The sequence below is a fragment of the Scyliorhinus canicula genome, chromosome 15 (assembly GCF_902713615.1).
Source record: "Scyliorhinus canicula chromosome 15, sScyCan1.1, whole genome shotgun sequence".
Classification (NCBI taxonomy): domain Eukaryota; kingdom Metazoa; phylum Chordata; class Chondrichthyes; order Carcharhiniformes; family Scyliorhinidae; genus Scyliorhinus; species Scyliorhinus canicula.
In genome coordinates, this window is record NC_052160.1 from 120,163,182 (window position 1) to 120,180,921 (window position 17,740).

The following is a 17,740-nucleotide window of genomic DNA, read 5'->3' on the forward strand; positions in this document are numbered from 1 at the left end:
TTAGCATGGCCAATCTGCACATCTTTGGGTTATGGGGATGAAAACCATACAACAATGGGGAGAATGTACCAAGTCCACATGGTCAGTGACCCAGAGCCGGGCTCGAACCTGGGACCTCGTTGCCATGAGGCACCAGTGCTAACCACTGTGTCACCGTGCTGCCCTTCTTGTATTTTACAGATCTGAAAATAGCCAGCAAGCTTTCCTCCTATAAGATCTAAATAGATCTAGACTAAACTTTGGGAGCTTTATTCTTTAATCTGTTTTTGGTTTTTGAATTGATGTAATAAATTACATTTTTATACTGTTTCAAACTACAATTATGTAAAATTAATGCTCATCTGACACTAGCATTATGTAGCATGTGACTTCATTTTGTAATGCTTATTGTTCTACTGTAGAATGTATATACTCCCACACTACTCTGACCTCGCGCCCCCCTCTTTGTACAAACAAACCTCACCGTGCATGATTACTGAATTGATTTGATATTAAACCGGATTTTTGGTTGTGGACCTGGAAAGCATTGCAAATATATTACCAACATTATTCCAAGTTGTTGCAAGTTTTGTACACTTTATTTCTAAAGCTTTGCACTTTTTTTATATCTTTCAATGAATTACAGGACAGTTTCCTTGTCTGAGTCTCGTGTGTTGAATTTTAACAGCTAAGGCATGAATGCAGTGTTTGTGTTACTACCAAGATGACTTACATTTTCCATTTGGAACAAGGATTTCAAGATAGATGAAAATAGAAGCTGCAGTATGCATTCTCTGACAGGCTCCTCCTGAAGGCTGCATTTTTAAACATTTTATTTGTCACCAATACCACTGCAGGATTGGTGTTTTTGTTATAAATATCTCTTTAAAAATAAGTTTAAAACATGCTAAATAAAACAACTTGCTGAAAAAGCCAGGTTTTCTTGTCATATTTATGCTATAATCTTTCAACAAATTGCTGATTGAATGTGTACCCAAAGCATGACAAGATGGCGATTGGTAGAAGAGTGTGAGTTACATAAGTTTTATTTTTTGGAGTTGCATCTTTCCAGTGGTGGGTTAGTGTATAAAGATGTGACATTCCAAAGCTTTTAGGAATACTACAGTGCTTATTATAAATCCCTGCACAAGTCCAGTATAAAATACTAGAACAGTGCAGTTACAGAGTCAAATTTTGGTTTAGGTTTCTGTCATGCCCTTCTACTCTTGTGAATAGGGACATTTCTTCAAAAAACATTTGTCTTGGGGAAATAGATGTGTATGCATCAACTGTTAAACTTGTGTCCATTATTTTGTGATGATGTTCTAATCACTAAAGTGCAAAACACATCTCTATGTTAAAATGTTGAGTGTAATAGTCTGGCATATTGTGAAGAATTGTCATGTGAGGTGGTCAAAATCTCAAAGCATGAAAGCAGTGCTCTGGGTTTATTAATATTGTCTTCATTCTAAGGCATTACGAGCTATAAAATTATTCTATACAATAGTCTGCAAACAACTAATTTGTTTTGCTTGTGAAATGTTAATCGATTATGGACTAGGACTGGGCCGGGGAAATTCTTGAGTTGAACACAAGTGGCGTTGTTCAATGTTATTTGGGCGATAGTTTCATTGCCAGTTGCTATTGCCTATGTGTCAATGTATATAAAACACCATTTTGTCAGAGGACCAGCTCTGAAGCTGTAGCTGTCAATTGCCAGGCCTAGCAAGATTTCTGTAATTCTGAGTAGCAAAAAACTTCAGCACTAATACTTGCCGTACTTGCATCATGTTTTGGTATTTCTAAAAGTTTTCCATTGCCAAGATCTCAATAGGAAATATTTTAAATATGCCTGCGAGTTAAAGCTTGCCTGCAAGAGTTAAATTCATAGTGCCAGCAGACATTAGATTTTAGACTGGCAATCCAGATTGGCATCCTGTAGACAATTGGATAATTTGACTTGCTGCTTCAACAAACATTTGAACGCAGCAAATGGCATTGGAAGTTTTTAATCTTTTCTTTAGGGGGGCGAGGGGGGGGGGGGGGGGGGGGGGGTGTTGGATAGCTTATTTTATTAAAACTAATTTTGTTGCCACCCGCAATCGATTAGAAAGAACCCATCCCCTATTCCTATGCTTTGCAATCTTTGTTCAAAAATGCTGTAATGAAATATTTTCTCTCATGACATTTGAAGCATATATTAATTCTTCACATCTAATTAAAACATGTACGTTGAAACATTCAAATCTTAACTAGTTTTTTACCACAAGAATTAAGACATCATAGATTAGCAGCAACTACTTGTCAAAGTTTAAGGTACATACATTCAATACAGTATACACACAGTACAGAACCATGATACTTCATTAAGTTTGGACCTAAAGATACCAATGCTAGTACTTTTCCTAATGAGGTTCATTTGTATCAACACAGTGGCAGGAATTAAAACCTTGTAACACATTAATCCTCTGATTTCCAGCCATGTAGCATTGCCTCCAATGGAATGAATCAAAGTAAATCACATTTCATAATTTTGACTATTACAACTCAAATGCAGTTGAACAGAGGTACAAACTGCTGTATTGTTCCTTTCGGGAATCTGCAATGTAATTCACCTGCTAGGGAGAATACTGAAGCCTCTTTGATCCAATGTCACGAGCACGCTGAACAGCTCTGGGAGTAAACAAAAGAATACAGCTTTGAGAAATATTCTACTGCAGGGTCACATTTCAAAATAGTGCAATACTGGTTTGCTACTAAACTGCCTGTAAGGCTGGAGTGGTCTCAATGAGACAAAAAGCTTCACATATATGATTAGTTTTAAACCTGATATCTAGAATATATTGCATAATTTTAGAAGAACTTGGTTCCTGTAAATTAAATATTTAATCCTGTTTCAAAGTTCCAACACTGCAAGAATGCCATTTTTTACTAAGACTGCAGCTGTGTGGGATTTATGGATGACTTACCATAATTGATACAAATGTTGATGTCTCCTTTAGGCATTGTCCGCATCTGAAATACAGGAAATAAATGCAATAAGCTGCTTGGAATGGATTACCATATAAATTACTGATCGACTTTGAGCCGACACATATAATAGAATTTTAAGATTAACATAAAGAAGTATGCATAAATGCAATAAGTGCTGTGAAAGAATCAATGTCAAAAAGTTCACTGTTTTGCCTTGAATAATTCTTTTTCTTATCTCCCTTTTCTAAGCCATGTTTGAGTCCTTATTGCAGTTTCATTTTTGTTAGCACGTTATAACAGGAGGGGGTTAATTTAAACAGCCCTGATTCTTCCTCCAGCTGTCCAGAAACAAAAGTGTTTTAATCTTGTTTCCCCTTTTGAATGATTGTGTACTTTTCCCAGCACCTGAATTTTGGCATGACCAATTTCTATTAAGAATCCCACAGCAAACGTGAGATAGGGTTATTTGTACCCAAATGGGAGGAGGGGTGTCACTACGTAGCCCCTGGTACATTTAATACAATAAAAGAGGCATGGAAAGAAAGGGTTGCAGGGCAAAGACCATAGAGAAAATAAAAAATACTGTTTCATGTGTGTCTGGTATCAAAATGTCCAATGGTATATTCTTCCAGAGTCTGCAGGATGAAGACTGATGCTGGATAATTCATTTTAATCCCACAATGGGATGGGTCCGTAGAGATGAATTAGTCTTGTAGGCACTGGTACAGAAGTTCCAGTAGAAAGTGTAGATGGCAGCCATGCTTTCACCTTTACGGAGCCCTTGTTCGGAGATGGTGCTTGATTGATGGAAGAGCTTTGCAGTTCCAGCATGACCGGGTAACTATTTCTCCTAGCCTGGAGGGCCATGTGATATGACTCCTGAATGGGTGTAGTTTTGGACCTTGTATTGAAATTCGTTTTACAACTTCAGTTATCCAATAAGTGCTGAAGGGCTAAAACACTTCTGTATCGATCTGTATTACACACAAGCTGTTTAGCTGAGGTTGCTAGCTATAGGAAGTATGCCCAAAGATATATCTTGTTAGTGATTGGGCCCAAGGAAAATAAGCCATATGTTGTTTATCAAAGATGACAGGAGAACAGTGTGGGATCTTTTGGTGGTGCTAAACTGTCGCGGAGTGAGAACGTAGCTATCCAGAATTGTTAGTACAGCAGGCCATTAATCTGGGAAATAACATTATACTTGGACAGGATGGCTAATTGATATCCACATTCTTGATGGTGGGAACCTATAGCAAACATTAGGGGACAGCATGTATGTGCTTTTGTAGTGATTGGATAGTTTAATTAAGCATGAGGACCTTTTGATGTGATTGGTTAATTATTCTCATAGTGGGTGGTGCAATGGTTAGCAATGCTGCCTACGGCGCTGAGGACCTGAGTTCAATTCCAGCCCCGGGTTACTATCCGTGTGGAGTTTGCACATACTTCCTCTAGGGGTGAGTTTCACCCCCAGAATCCAAAGATGTGCAGGGTAGGTGAGTTGACCACACTAAAATTGCCCCTTAATTGGGAAAGAATAATTGGGTACTCTAAATTATTATTTCTTAAATTATTCTCATACTGTGCATGATGTAACTTTAATCGATGGTCATGATTGGACATAGCATATGCCAATCATTTGCTGCTAGTTTTCTAATTTCATGTCACAGAATCTCAATGTGTATCTACCATTCTTGAATCTGTTCTCTGGTGTCCCACTGGCAATGCCACTACCCTTTGCTGTAGCATGGTAATAAAGAATCTAGTTTTGTTTTTGTCTGGTTTCTCGTGAGTAAAAGAGTGAAGTACACTAGAGTCGAATAAACTACTTTTCCTCTGAAATTTCATGAAACGATAGCTCAGGGATGATATCAATGAAAAGACTTGTATTACGGTTAATTTTAGGAGTATAGTATAACTCTTCCACTACTTTGCTGCACTTGCATACTTGGTCTTTCTCTGAATCAAGAACTTTTATGCTCAAAACATCCAATATAATAAAATGCTTGGCGCCGGAATACTTTCACATTTTTAGTGACACAGCATTTTAAAGTGATTGACTACAGGTGCTAAAATTGAAGGAAGTACAGGCTGTTTTGGCCACCCATCTTAGATCTGGCAGTTGTGCCTTCACCTGTCTGTTGCTCCTGGAGATCTGTGGGAAGGCAGTAACTGAAGGTGCCACATTGAAAGCTGGTGTATATTTTGAAGACCGGACACACATTTAAGGTGATCGACAATGTTTTTTACCACCGCATTACGATCGGAAATGCTTTGATTGAATGGTGGTGAAGCAGATTTATTAGTAATCTTCAAAAAGTTGGATTTGGATTTGAAAAGGAGAAATTTGCAAGGCTATAAGAAAAGAACAGAGGTGTCGAATAAAATTGAATTCTCTTCAAAGGGCTTTCACAGGCCAGTCCCTTATGCGTATTCTATAATATCTAAATTGGAAATGGAAAATACTGGAAACACTGGGCAGGTTTAACATTTTGGACACTTTGCCCCTTTTTCATCCCCTTTTTCAGAACTAATCTTCAACCTGACAGCCACAATAGATTTTCCTTCTTGCAACAACCCAGCAATTACTCATTCCCACAAGCACCTTTTGTTTTCATTTAAAACACTCCTCTTAAATTTACCAGCATCCACTCTGAGAGGATGTGAACTGTATGAGTCATTGGTCTACATTTTATGGCAGAAATAACGGTGAAACTAATGACGATCGCTGTTAGACAGCCATCAATTGTCCAAATCTCACCGACCAAGTTGCGTCCTCCAGAAACTCTGCTGTGTGGGCAATTTACTAAAAGATCCAGGAATCAATTGGTGTTGAGTTTAGGGGTGTCAGTGTGAAAGATCCATACGGTAAATATGGCAGAAAGGATTAAAGCTTATGCACTCAAATGCAACTGAATTTTTAATTGTGTGCTATGTCTTAGTTGTTGCCTAACCTCTCTGGCAATGAATATTACTTCTACAACTGTAGTGTCTCATTCTGTAAGATTTCAATATGGGTGATTTTTTTTATTGGGAAAATGTATATTTTTTAAAACATTTGTTCTGACCTCCCTGCAATCTCCCCTTTAATTCTCTCCCTTTGCCTTCTGCATGGACTCAAATGTTCTAACTTGCACTTCCTGGTGACTTTGTATCTCAATAAGGATTATTGAACTGCGATTAAAGAGAATCCCACCCCCACCTCGCCTGCTAACATCACTGGACACCAGAGCCTTTTGCAGCTGGACCCTGTATCCAAGTTCACAGTGCAAATAGCATGTTCCTCTTGTGCATGTTTTCAATATTCACCTGTCAATTTCCCCCAGTAGATATGGCTCCAGAAAATTTCAGCCTGCCTGGGAAAGAGCAGAGTTCATTGCCATGACGTTTCTATTTCTAACTTGTCAGATCTGCATAAAAGAAAGGTGCATGTGGTGGAAAGATTAATCCTTCAGAAACTGCCTGAGAATGCAGATCCATTTTATAGATCCTCCATCTTAATTCGAACTGGGCCCTTCAACAAAAATTGCAATATTCCAGAGTGCAAAATAGAAATTTACATGCAGAACTCACTCTGCTGTCACAAGCTGATGTGGTTGCCTTTCCCAATATAAATGAACTGGGCTTGCGTTAATTAGCAGCTCATAGCTGGAAGAAGTGGCAGTCCAGTTAATCATGATCAGTCTTCGTAGTAGCGAAGCAAAGATGTCACTTTTCCCTTATACTGGATGCACTCTAATATAGTAATTTTGAAAAATATTTGCGTAACAAATATTTTTTTTTTTCACTACTTTTGAAACTATTGCCACTAAGTAAATTAGAGAATGGTTATAGCTGAGTTAAGTCTTCTGTCCTTACTGTGAGGAAAGCAAAGGTAGTTTTAAGGGATTTGCATTGGGTCAGTAGGCATAGAATCTCTGTGGGTAAATTTGAGGAATCGCAAAGGTAAGAAGACCCTGATGGGAGTTACGTGCAGGCCCCTAGCAGTAGTCAGGATGTGGGGCAGAAAATAAATCCGGAGATAGAAAAGGCATGTAAACAAGGCAATATTACAATAATCACAGGGGGACTTAAATATGCAGGTGGACGGGGAAAACCAGGTTGGTAGTGGATCCCAAGAAAGGGAATTTGTGGAATATCTAAGAGGGTTTTTTTTGGAACAGCCTGTTCCAAAAAAACAGGCTACTCGGGAACAGGCAATTCTCGATTTGGCAACGTGTAATGAGGCAGGCTTCATTAGAGAACTGAAGGTGAAGGAACCTTTGGGGAGCAGTGACCACAATATGATAGAATTTAGCCTGCAGTTTGAGGAAGAAGCTGGAATCAGATGTAACGGCCTTCTAATTAAATAAGGGTAACTACAAAGACATGTGGGAGGAGCTGGCCAGAGTTGATTGGAAAAGGAGCCGAGCAGGGAAGACCGTGGAACAGCAATGGCAGGAGTTATTTGGGAGGCACAACCGAAATTTATGCGAAGGAGGAGGAAGCATGCTAAGGGGAGGAAAAGGTATCCATGGCTTACGACCAGAAAATCAAGGTCAACATAAAGCAGAAGAAAAAGCATATAAAGTGGTGAGAATTGGTGGGAAGCCAGAGGATTGGCAAGCCTCTAAAAGCGAGCAGAGAACAACTAAAAAGCAATAAGGAGAGAGAGGGTGAAATATGAGTGCAAGCTAGCTATGAGTGCAAGCAAGCTAGTAATATGAAAGAAGATAGGAAGAGATTCTTTCATTGTATAAAAGGTAAGAGAGGGGCAAATATAGACATTGGACCACTGGAAAATGAGGCTGGAGACTAATAGGAAACAAAGCAATGGCAGAGGAACTGAATAGTTACTTTGCATCAGTCTTCACAGTGGAAGACACCAGTGGGATGCCAGAGCTCCAGGAGAATCGGGCTCGGGTAAGTGTAGTGGCCATCACTAAGAAGGTTCTGGGGAAACTGAAAGGTCTGAAGGTTGAGAAATCACCTGGACCAGATGGACTATATCTCAGAGTTCCAAAAGAAATAGCTGAGGAGATTTTAGAGGCATTGGTGATCTTTCAGGAATAACTGGAGGCAGGGATGGTCGCAGAGGACTGGAAAGTGATTAATGTAACATCCTTGTTTAAGAAGGGAGGGAGGCAGAAGATGGGAAATTATAGGCCGGTTAGCCTGATTTCAGTCATGTGAGATTGCGGAGTACTTGGAAGTGCAAGATAAAATAGGACTGAGTCAGCATGACTTTGTCAAGGGGAGGTCACGTCTGACAAAGCTGTTAGAGTTCTTTGAGGAGGTAACAAGGAAGTTAGACAAAGGAGAACCAGTGGACGTGATCAAGTTGGATTTCCAGATGGCCGATCACAAGGTGCCGCATAGGAGACTGGTGTTGAAGGTAAGATCCTCACATTAATAGAGGAATGGGTGACTGGCAGAAGGCAGAAAGTGGGGATAAAGGGGGCTTTTTCAGGATGGCAGCCGGTGACTAATGGTGTGCCTCGGATCAGTGCTGGGACCACAACTTTTCACAATATACATTAACGATCTGGAAGAAGGAACTGATGGCACTGTTGCTAAGTTTGCAGATGATACAAAGATCTGCAGAGGGACAGGTAGTATTGAGGAAGCAGGGGAACTGCAGAAGGACTTGCACAGGCTAGGAGAGTGGGCAAAGAAGTGGCAGATGGAATACAATGTGGAAAAGTGAAGTTATGCACTTTGGAAGGAGGAATGGAAGCATAGACTATTTTCTAAATGGGAAAATGCTTTGGAAATCAGAAGCTGAAAGGGACTTAGGAGTTCTTGTTCAAGGTTCTCTTAAGCAATGTTAGCATTCATGTTGAGAGTGTATAGGCTCTGGTCAGACCCCATTTGGTGAGCAGTTTTGGGCCCTGTATCTAAGGAAGGATATGCTGGCCTTGGAAAGGGTCCTGAGGAGGTTCACAAGAATCCCTGAAATGAAGAGCTTGTCATATGTGGAACGGTTGAGGACTCTGGGTCTGTAGTCATTGGAGTTTAGAAGGATGAGGGGGGATCTTATTGAAACTTACTAGATACTGCAAAGCCTGGATAGAGTGGACGTGGAGAGGATGTTTGAACATGTAGGAAAACGAGAACCAGAGGACACCATCTCAGACTAAAGGGACGATCCTTTAAAAACAGATGAGGAATTTCTTCAGCCAGAGGGTGGTGAATTTGTGGAACTCTTGCGGTAGAAGGCTGCGGAGGCCAAATCATGAATGTCTTTAAGCCCGAGATAGATAGGTTCTTGATTAATAAGGGATTGGAGATTCTTGATTAATAAGGTGATCAGGGGTTACGGGGATGAGAAAAATGTCAGCCATGATTGAATGGTGGAGCAAACACGATGGGCTGAGTGGCCTAATTCTACTCCTATGTCTTATGATCTTAAAATAATAGTTTAAGGGGATTTAATTTAATGTTTCTGTGCTTGGAAGGATAAAACCTATGGTTAGATTTATGCTGGACAAAGGTGTTTATTTGTGTGGGAGTTGATTAAATTCCAACTGTGTTTCTATTGTGCTTAGAAAGGGCGTCGAGTAAATAGAAGTAGCAGTTATTGCTTCACAAGTTGAGGCTCTTTTAAGGGTAGAAAAGCTTTGAAATTTTAGTTTTAGCTGGATATATTGCAGTTGGAGACAGGATGCTGGGGAGTGAATATCTTTCAACTCTGCCAAGAGAAGCAGGACAGGACAAGGGAGTTTCAAAGATGCAAGCTTCCTAAGGAATCCGTTCCATTCCAGATAACCAGGTAATTGGGACAGAAATAACGTCTTAGGAGGACTGTGGTGTTGAGAGAATAGAGACCAAGGTATTGTTCATAGAATACAAGGAAGAGCTGTTTTCTTGAATTGGAGACAACTGGAATAACCAGATTTAAAATGAGACAGCAGACTTCAAAGGTACATCAAACATTTGATGCTGTTTTAATAAGAGTCTGGAAAGGGCAGCACGGTGGCCTAGTGTTAGCACAACCGCCTCACGGCGCTGAGGTCCCAGGTTCGATCCCGGTTCTGGGTCACTGTCCGTGTGGAGTTTGCACATTCTCCCTGTGTCTGCGTGGGTTTCGCCCCCACAACCCAAAAATGTGCAGAGTAGGTGGATTGGCCACGCTAAATTGCCCCTTAATTGGAAGAAATAATTGGGTAATCTAAATTTAAAAAAATATATATTTAAAAAAATAAGAGTCTGGATATTGATCCAAGAAATTCAGTTTATACAGAAGTCAAGACGAACGTGGACTTGGTTTGATGTTAAAAGTGGAACAAGAGCTTTGTTTAACAGTTACCTGTAAAACCTGCACTGGATTTTGGAATGCAAACCGCTAATAGAAAGCATTATTAAGTGTTTTTTTGGGGGGAAGAGAGTGGAGTTTGGAAATTCTCACATGACAATCATCTGGGGGGGATTCTGAAGTGAAATCCACCTATACTTGACATTCAGAGTGAAGAATCTATTTGACCACATCCATCTTGTGTGCTTAAAAGGGACTATTAATGAACGTGGCGTCGCTTAAGATATACCACGTTAATCTTAAAATCTGTGTATTTGTCAAGATAAGTGGGAGTAATAACTATTTTTAATGTTTGGTCAATGTTTATTTTCTTGCTGAAACTAATTTGTAGTTCTGTGACTGTTCCTCCACATTTTCTTCTTTTAAAAAAGGTAAAAGGTAGTCTTTTAAGTCAAATTTCCATACTGGGACTTTCTTGGTGAGTTAGAATGTTACGATATCAGTTAGTGTTATAAGAGTTATCAGTAAATGCCACACCACTAGGCCTGTTAACTTCTTTTGCAATATCACACACCTTGAATTTTACTGTTAATTCCCATGTACCTCATATAGTTTTGCTGCATGGTAAGAGTCTGAGATATGTATTGTTTTATTTTTCTGTACTTGTATAGTAAAGTTTGGTTTTGTTCAAAAATCAGAGAGTAGGGGAGGCTGGGTCAATGTATATATTTATGGCCAAATTCAATTTTGAGGGTCAAAATTGAATTTGGCCATAAATATATACATTGACCCAGCCTCCCCTACTCTCTGAAAGAGAATTCCACGGACAACCCCCTGAGAAGAAATTCCTCTTCATTTCTCTTAAATAGGAGACCCTTTACTTCTAATATGCACCCACTAGTTCTGGATTCTCCAACAATGGGAAGCATCTGCCCTCTCAAGCCCCTCAAGCTTATTTCAATAGGAAGTCCCTCATATTCCTAAATCCACTGAGAATGGGTTTACCTTCCCATGAAAGACAAACCTGTCATCCCAGTATCAGCCTAGTGAACCCTTTCTGAACTGCTAATGCTGTTTCTTTCCTTAAGTAAGGAGACTAAAACTGTACCCAGCAATCTTTTAAAAAAATAATCTTTATTGTCACAAGTAGGCTTACATTAACACTGCAATGAAGTTACTGTGGAAAGCCCCGAGTCGCCACATTTCTAGCGCCTGTTCGGGTACAGAGAGGGAGAATTCAGAATGTGCAATTCACCTAACAGCACGCCTTTCGAGACTTGTGGGAGGAAATTGGAGCACCCGGAGGAAACCCACACAGACACGGGGGGAATGTGCAGACACTGCACAGGCGGTGAACCAAGCCGGGAATCGCTGTGAAGCCATAGTGCTAACCACTATTCTACTGTGCTGTCCTACATTAGTAATGTCTCACCAATGTTCTATATGGTTGTAGCAAGACTTCCCTACTTATTTACTCCCCCGCCCCCTGCAATAATGGCAACATTCCATTTGCCTTCCGAATTGCTTGTACCTGAATGTTTTGTGCTGTATAACACCATCGTATTCAGCTCTCTTACTTGGAATTTTAGATCTACACAGTAGATGGAGTTCTAATACTACACTTCAGCTGCCCCTGGCTGTCTGAACAGTGGAACTAAACATATAGGGTGAGAAATTGGGTTTCTTTATGCCTATTTTTTGGATGCTGAGTACCCACAGCAATTCAAAATGATATCTGCAGTGCACACACATGCTGGCTTGAATCTCACAATGTCATGATGATGAGGACATTGGTGTGTGTGCACAAGTGAGTGGCTGCTGCAAATAAACAGAAGAAAATTGTGGCTTTAATCAGTGTGCAATATTTAATGTTCCAACAGCCCCATTCTTAAACTTGCACAACTGAAAGTGCTTTCAAATGTAGGAAGGACGCCCCCCCCAGCCCCCAAAATGATTTAAAAGGATCATCAATTACTTGCAGGTTAGCTGCTTGTTACACAAGGGTTTATGCAAAGCACCTAAGAAGAGCTTTAGTTCCACAAGTGTTTCGAATTTTCTATTAAAATTGTAAAAGTCAGCAGATGCTGGAGGAGTCTTTGCTGCACCAAGTTATTTTCACAGATCTATTGCTCCTAGACAGGTGTGTGCCAGTAGTAATTCCCCTTGGAATGCGGCATAACTTGGAAAATGAATAGAGACACATAAGATGGAACAAGTTGCTGGAAGTATTTTGTTGTACTCACAATTCAACAAGTTGCTGGAAGAGGGAAGTAGAAGAAAGAGAGAGAAGAGCCTTTAGCAGGAGACCACATCTGCCCAGAGTACCTGCAGAGCAATTCTCCTACCTGAACGTAAGCAAAAAATAATGGATGCAATTTATCTTCTATAGGAAAGACCCCATCACCAGAATCTGCCCCTGCTATATCCTTAGCAGGACAAGATGAAAACTGATGCTGGAAATTTACATTAAAGGTTGAAAATGGTGGAAAAAACAGGTCTGGCATATCTATGGAGAGAGAAACTGAGTTAATGTTTTGAGTTCATGTGCCTCTTCAGAGCTAAAGAGGGAGAAATGTGATAGATTTTATACTGTATTAAGGAAGTGGAGCAGAACAGATCAGTAGATGGGTGCGAGCTAGGAACGATTGCACAAAGATGTTTAGGGCACCCAACAAAGTGTTAATGGCGGTGTAAAGGACTACAGAAGATCCTGATAGTGGCATAAAGGTAAGATAGCAGAATGTGTTTAATAGGAGAACAAAAGTCAGTGTTCAGTGAAAGAAAAACTTTAAAAAATGATAGACGATTTTGTGGGGAGCGGGATTGCATTGAAACAAAAAACATTTGATTTTTTAAAAATGGTCAAGGTGAAGGAGGAAGTTCAACAGTCTAAAGTTGTTCAAGTGAGTCCAGAAGGCTGTAGCATGCCCAAGCGAAAGATGAGATGTTGTTCCTCCAGTTTGATTGGGCTTCACTGCAACACAGCAGCAGGCCAAGGATGGACATGTGGGCATGAGAGCAAGATGGTGAGTTGAAATAGCAAAGGAAGGAAGTTCGGGGTCATGCTTGTGGACTGAGCGAAGGGTGTACACAAAGCACCGAAGAAGATTGGAGGTTCCACGACCAATGAATGTAACGCAATTAAGTTCAGTCTGAGGGTTAATTAACTATGGGGGGTTTCATCCTGAATCTAGCAACGCTACTCAAATTATTAAATACTTTATTGTACATGAAAACAGCTTGGTAAAGGACATCAGAATGTGAAAGAGTATACCAGTCAGCTAAACAACACTGAAGCAATCAGAGCAGTTGGTACTTTGCAGCCCAAACCTACCATTACAACTTGCTGGTGATGCTTCACCATAAGTAGTTGGAGTGGAGATGTCACACATAAGATTGTAAGTGTGAAATCAAATTATACTCAGTTAATAAAGGAGACACTATCATTGGTATGAGAAAATTAACCATTATCAATATGGTTTTTACCTCATGTTGACAGATCACAAGTCCTTAACTGTTATTTTTGGGCCACACAAAGTATTCCTTCGTTGGCAGTAAGTAGCATCCAATGATGGTCTTAATTTTATCCATGCATTCCTATGAGATCAAATACTATCAGTCAGAGAGACACATCAATGCTGATGCAATGCCACATTTGCCTTTGCCTGCTGGTATTTTCTATTGTGTGCAGATAGAACAAATTCCAGTGACTGCAGCTGAAGTCCAACGCCATACCAGAAAGGATTCCATGATGGGGAAGGTATGGGAAATGGTGTTGAAGGGGAACATAGCGGGAACACATCCTGAATTATAACTATATATTTCCAGGAAACTTAAGTTGACAGTATAAGGCAAATGCCAATTGTGGGGATGAAAGTAATAATTCCTCCAAATGTGTGACAGAGTATTGGAACAATTACATGAAAGACACCCAAATGAATTCAAATGAATAAAAGCAAATTACTGCAGATGCTGGAATCTGAAACGAATGAGAAAATGCTGGAAAATCTCAGCAGGTCTGGCAGCATCTATACCTTCACATGCAATCACAGAAGGTGTAACACCTGCCCCTTTACCTCATCCATGCATAACATCCCAGGCACAAAATACTCATTCCAGGCTAAGCAGCGTTTCACTTGCATCTCTTCCAATTTGGTCTACTGCATTCGCTGCTACCAATGCGGTCTCTATATCGGAGAGACCAAACACAGACTGGGTGATCGCTTTGCTGAGCATCTTCGCTCTGTGCGCATTCAGGACCCTGACCTTCCTGTTGCTTGCCATTTTAACAAAAGACCCTGCTCCCATGCCCACATGTCTGTTCTTGGCCTGATGCAATGTTCCAGTGAAGCTCAACGCTAATTGGAGGAACAACATCTCATCTTCCGGTTAGGCACGCTACAGCCTTCCGGCCTGAACAGCTCTACCCCACTTCGACCCTTTTGTTTTCCTCCCATTTCATTTTAACTGTCTTTTACCATTTCTTTCTTTCTTAATATATATTTAATCCCCCCCCCCCCCAATCTTATCCACCTTTCCTTAAATCTTTCTCCTCTTTGCTTTCCCCTTTTACTCCCCCCACATCTACAGTCCATCCTCTGATGTTAGTTTCTCTGGTTTAGGGGCTGGTTTAGCTCACCAGGCTAAATCGCTGGCTTTTAAAGCAGGCCAGCAGCACGGTTCGATTTCCATACCAGCCTTCCCGGACAGGCGCCGGAATGTGGCAACTAGGGGCTTTTCACAGTAACTTCATTGAAGCCTACTCGTGACAATAAGCGATTTTGATTTTCATTTCATTTTCATTTCATTTCATTTCTGCTGTTTGACCTTTCACATCTTTTGTCCTCTCTGGGGACTGCCATTAACACTCTTTCCCCTTGGTTTCTGTGGCCATTAGCAACCGGTTTCCCTGAGTTTCTGTGGCTATGACTCATCTTTCATTCTCACTCCACAGTATAAATATTTCCCACTTTCTCTGTCTATTAGTTTTGACAAAGTGTCGTCGGACTTGAAACGTTAGCTCTTTTCTCTCCCTACAGATGCTGCCAGACCTGCTGAGATTTTCCAGCATTTTCTCTTTCGTTACAGTTCAAATGAAGGAACTTGCATGGAGCTACTTTTGGTGGCCATCAATCGATGCCCAGATAAAGGAAAAGGCAGGACTGTGCCAATCATGTGCGCAGGTAAGGAATGTACTGCTATTGTCCCCATTGCATTCATGGCTTAAAATGCCTTGGCAACATTTACACCTTGACTTTGCTGGCCCACACAATGGGCGCATGTTCATGATTGGAGTAGACGCACATTTCAAATAACCGGAGGTGGTCATGATGAAATCAAGACCGCAGAACAAACCATTGAAAAACTTGATGGGCTTTTCTTCAGATTTGGAAAACCAGAACAAATAGTGAGCAACAATAGTCCACAGTTTATGGCTCAGGAGTTTGAGGGTTACTGAAAGATGAGTGGTATTCCACATATAAAATCGGCATCTTACCACCCATCCGCTAACAGTTCAGATGAACGTTTTGTCCAGTCTTTGAAGCCCCATGCACTGAAAGTTTCTAAGGGCCAAGTTTTATTATATTGCCGCTTAAACAGTTTCTTGGCAATGTATTGCCACACCACACATGCGACTACAGAGTTCCTCAGCTCTACTACTAATGAAACAGAAGCTGAGCAATACCTTTGACCTACTCTGACTACAGGAGATAGTGGAAATCAATCAGCAGTTGCAGATCATAAGAGAAGATGATGCAAGGAGACCCTTGTTTAAACAAGAGAGCAAGTGTTGACACACAGCTATTATACCACTAGTGAGAAGTAGGTCCCTGCAACCGTATTGGCTAAAACTGGTTCAGGCCCTTATCCCAGACAAACGGGAGATGGGTTAGTGTGCTGACAACAAGCAGATCAGCTGTTAACTATACGTATCGATGTGCCAGTGCCATGTGCAACTTAACTAAAATGGAAACACCCTCCATACAGCCAGATTGTGTGATTGTAATTCTGGGCTGTCCACTGAAGCAGAGATTGCCGAAGAATCCCCTACTGCTACTAGTCTTCCTTCTGCAGAACAAACTGTAACACCTTCCAGGGTAGAGTCATCCACGGACAAACCTAAAAATACATCCAAGGTCATGAACAATCAAATCCCTGAAGTGCGCAGGCAACCAGTGCAGAATAGATGCCCACCAGATTGTCTTTCCTGTTAACCATGTTACCACTGTGTAATAATGGAATGCCTGCCCTTCTAAACATGTGTAAATGGCTATGTAATACTATAGTTACTTGTTGTGTTGAAGTAGAAGTACTTGTCGAAGTAAAGGCGGACGGATGTTATCACAGAACCCCTTCAGTGTAAAAGGAGGCCATTTGGTCCAACCACTCTGGACTGACCCTTTGAAAGAGCACACCACCTATGCCCAAGCCCTATCGCTATAACCTCATCTAACTTTTTTAACTAAGGGGCAATTTAGCATGGCCAATCAACCTAGCCTGCACATCTTTGGACTGTGGGAGGAAACTGGAGCACCCGGAGGAAACCTACAGAGACACGGGGAGAATGTATAAACTACACACAGACAGTTACCAAAAGTCAGAATCAAACCAAGTTCCTTGGATCTGTGAGGCAGATGCTTCCATGCTTCCTGTTTTTATGTGGATCATTGTTGTGCTGTTGCATGGTCCCATTAAGAGTTGAATCGGTGGTAGTCTTGCATTGGCTTAGGGTCAGTCTAGACCAAGCCTTTGTGCAGTTAACAACCATCTAATAAACCTATTGCCTTCAACCCACGGCCTTAAGCATTTCTATATTTTTATCCTGTGTCAGGACTTACATGTGAGAATCCTTGTAATTTGCAATTTGTAAGACTGTGAGGGAAGACCACTAAACCACAGGAGCGATAACACTGACCAATAGGTATATTTTTTGTTAAAACAAACTTCATTTTAAACACAGAAAGCAGCACAATAATAGCTTTCCAATTAAAACAGATCCTAAAGAAAAGGAGAAAAAAGATTAAATCCCTATCTACACCTGCCACTTATGTATTCCAATTAAGCAACCTAATATAGTCCAAATCCACTTAGAAATAAATTTAACACTCAGGGCTACTTGCGTTTTTGTGCTGACCTTTGGAGAAAGACCCTTTCAGCAACAACCTGAAAATCCTTTTGTCTTGTCAGACTGAAATCCTGTGGCAAACTGGAAACTACAGACAGACCTGGCTCCTCCTATTAATTACATCATCTCTATCTCAAACATAAGGCATTCTCTTGTCTTCTCCCACTAAGATGTCCCATGACCTGTTTAGCTCGGACTAAACAAAATTCCTCACAGATTATCCAAACTCCGGAGATCATCCAAAATCAAAACAATGTTCCATTAGCCATCTCTCTGTAAACAAGCAATTGATTACCTCACCTTTATCACCTCTTAATTACAGCTTTAGCAGACATAATGCCTGTATATATTTGAACCCAGGGTTTTAAATAACATACTGCAACAACATATATTAAGGTATAATTTCCTACATTCATCACACCTGC

At 40.6% G+C, this 17,740-nt stretch overlaps 1 protein-coding gene across 1 annotated transcript in view; it reads right to left on the reverse strand.

The window, feature by feature from the left end:
* Positions 1-2,058: 2,058 nt before the first annotated feature.
* Positions 2,059-17,740, reverse strand: part of LOC119978597 (LHFPL tetraspan subfamily member 5 protein-like) — a 214,734-nt gene continuing 199,052 nt past the window's right edge. The window contains exons 3-4 of the mRNA XM_038820366.1: positions 2,949-2,994; positions 2,059-2,652 (exon numbers count right to left, since the gene is read on the reverse strand). Of these exons, the coding sequence (XP_038676294.1) occupies positions 2,978-2,994 (17 nt within the window). The 3' untranslated portion in view covers positions 2,059-2,652; positions 2,949-2,977. The remainder of the gene's footprint in view (positions 2,653-2,948; positions 2,995-17,740) is intronic.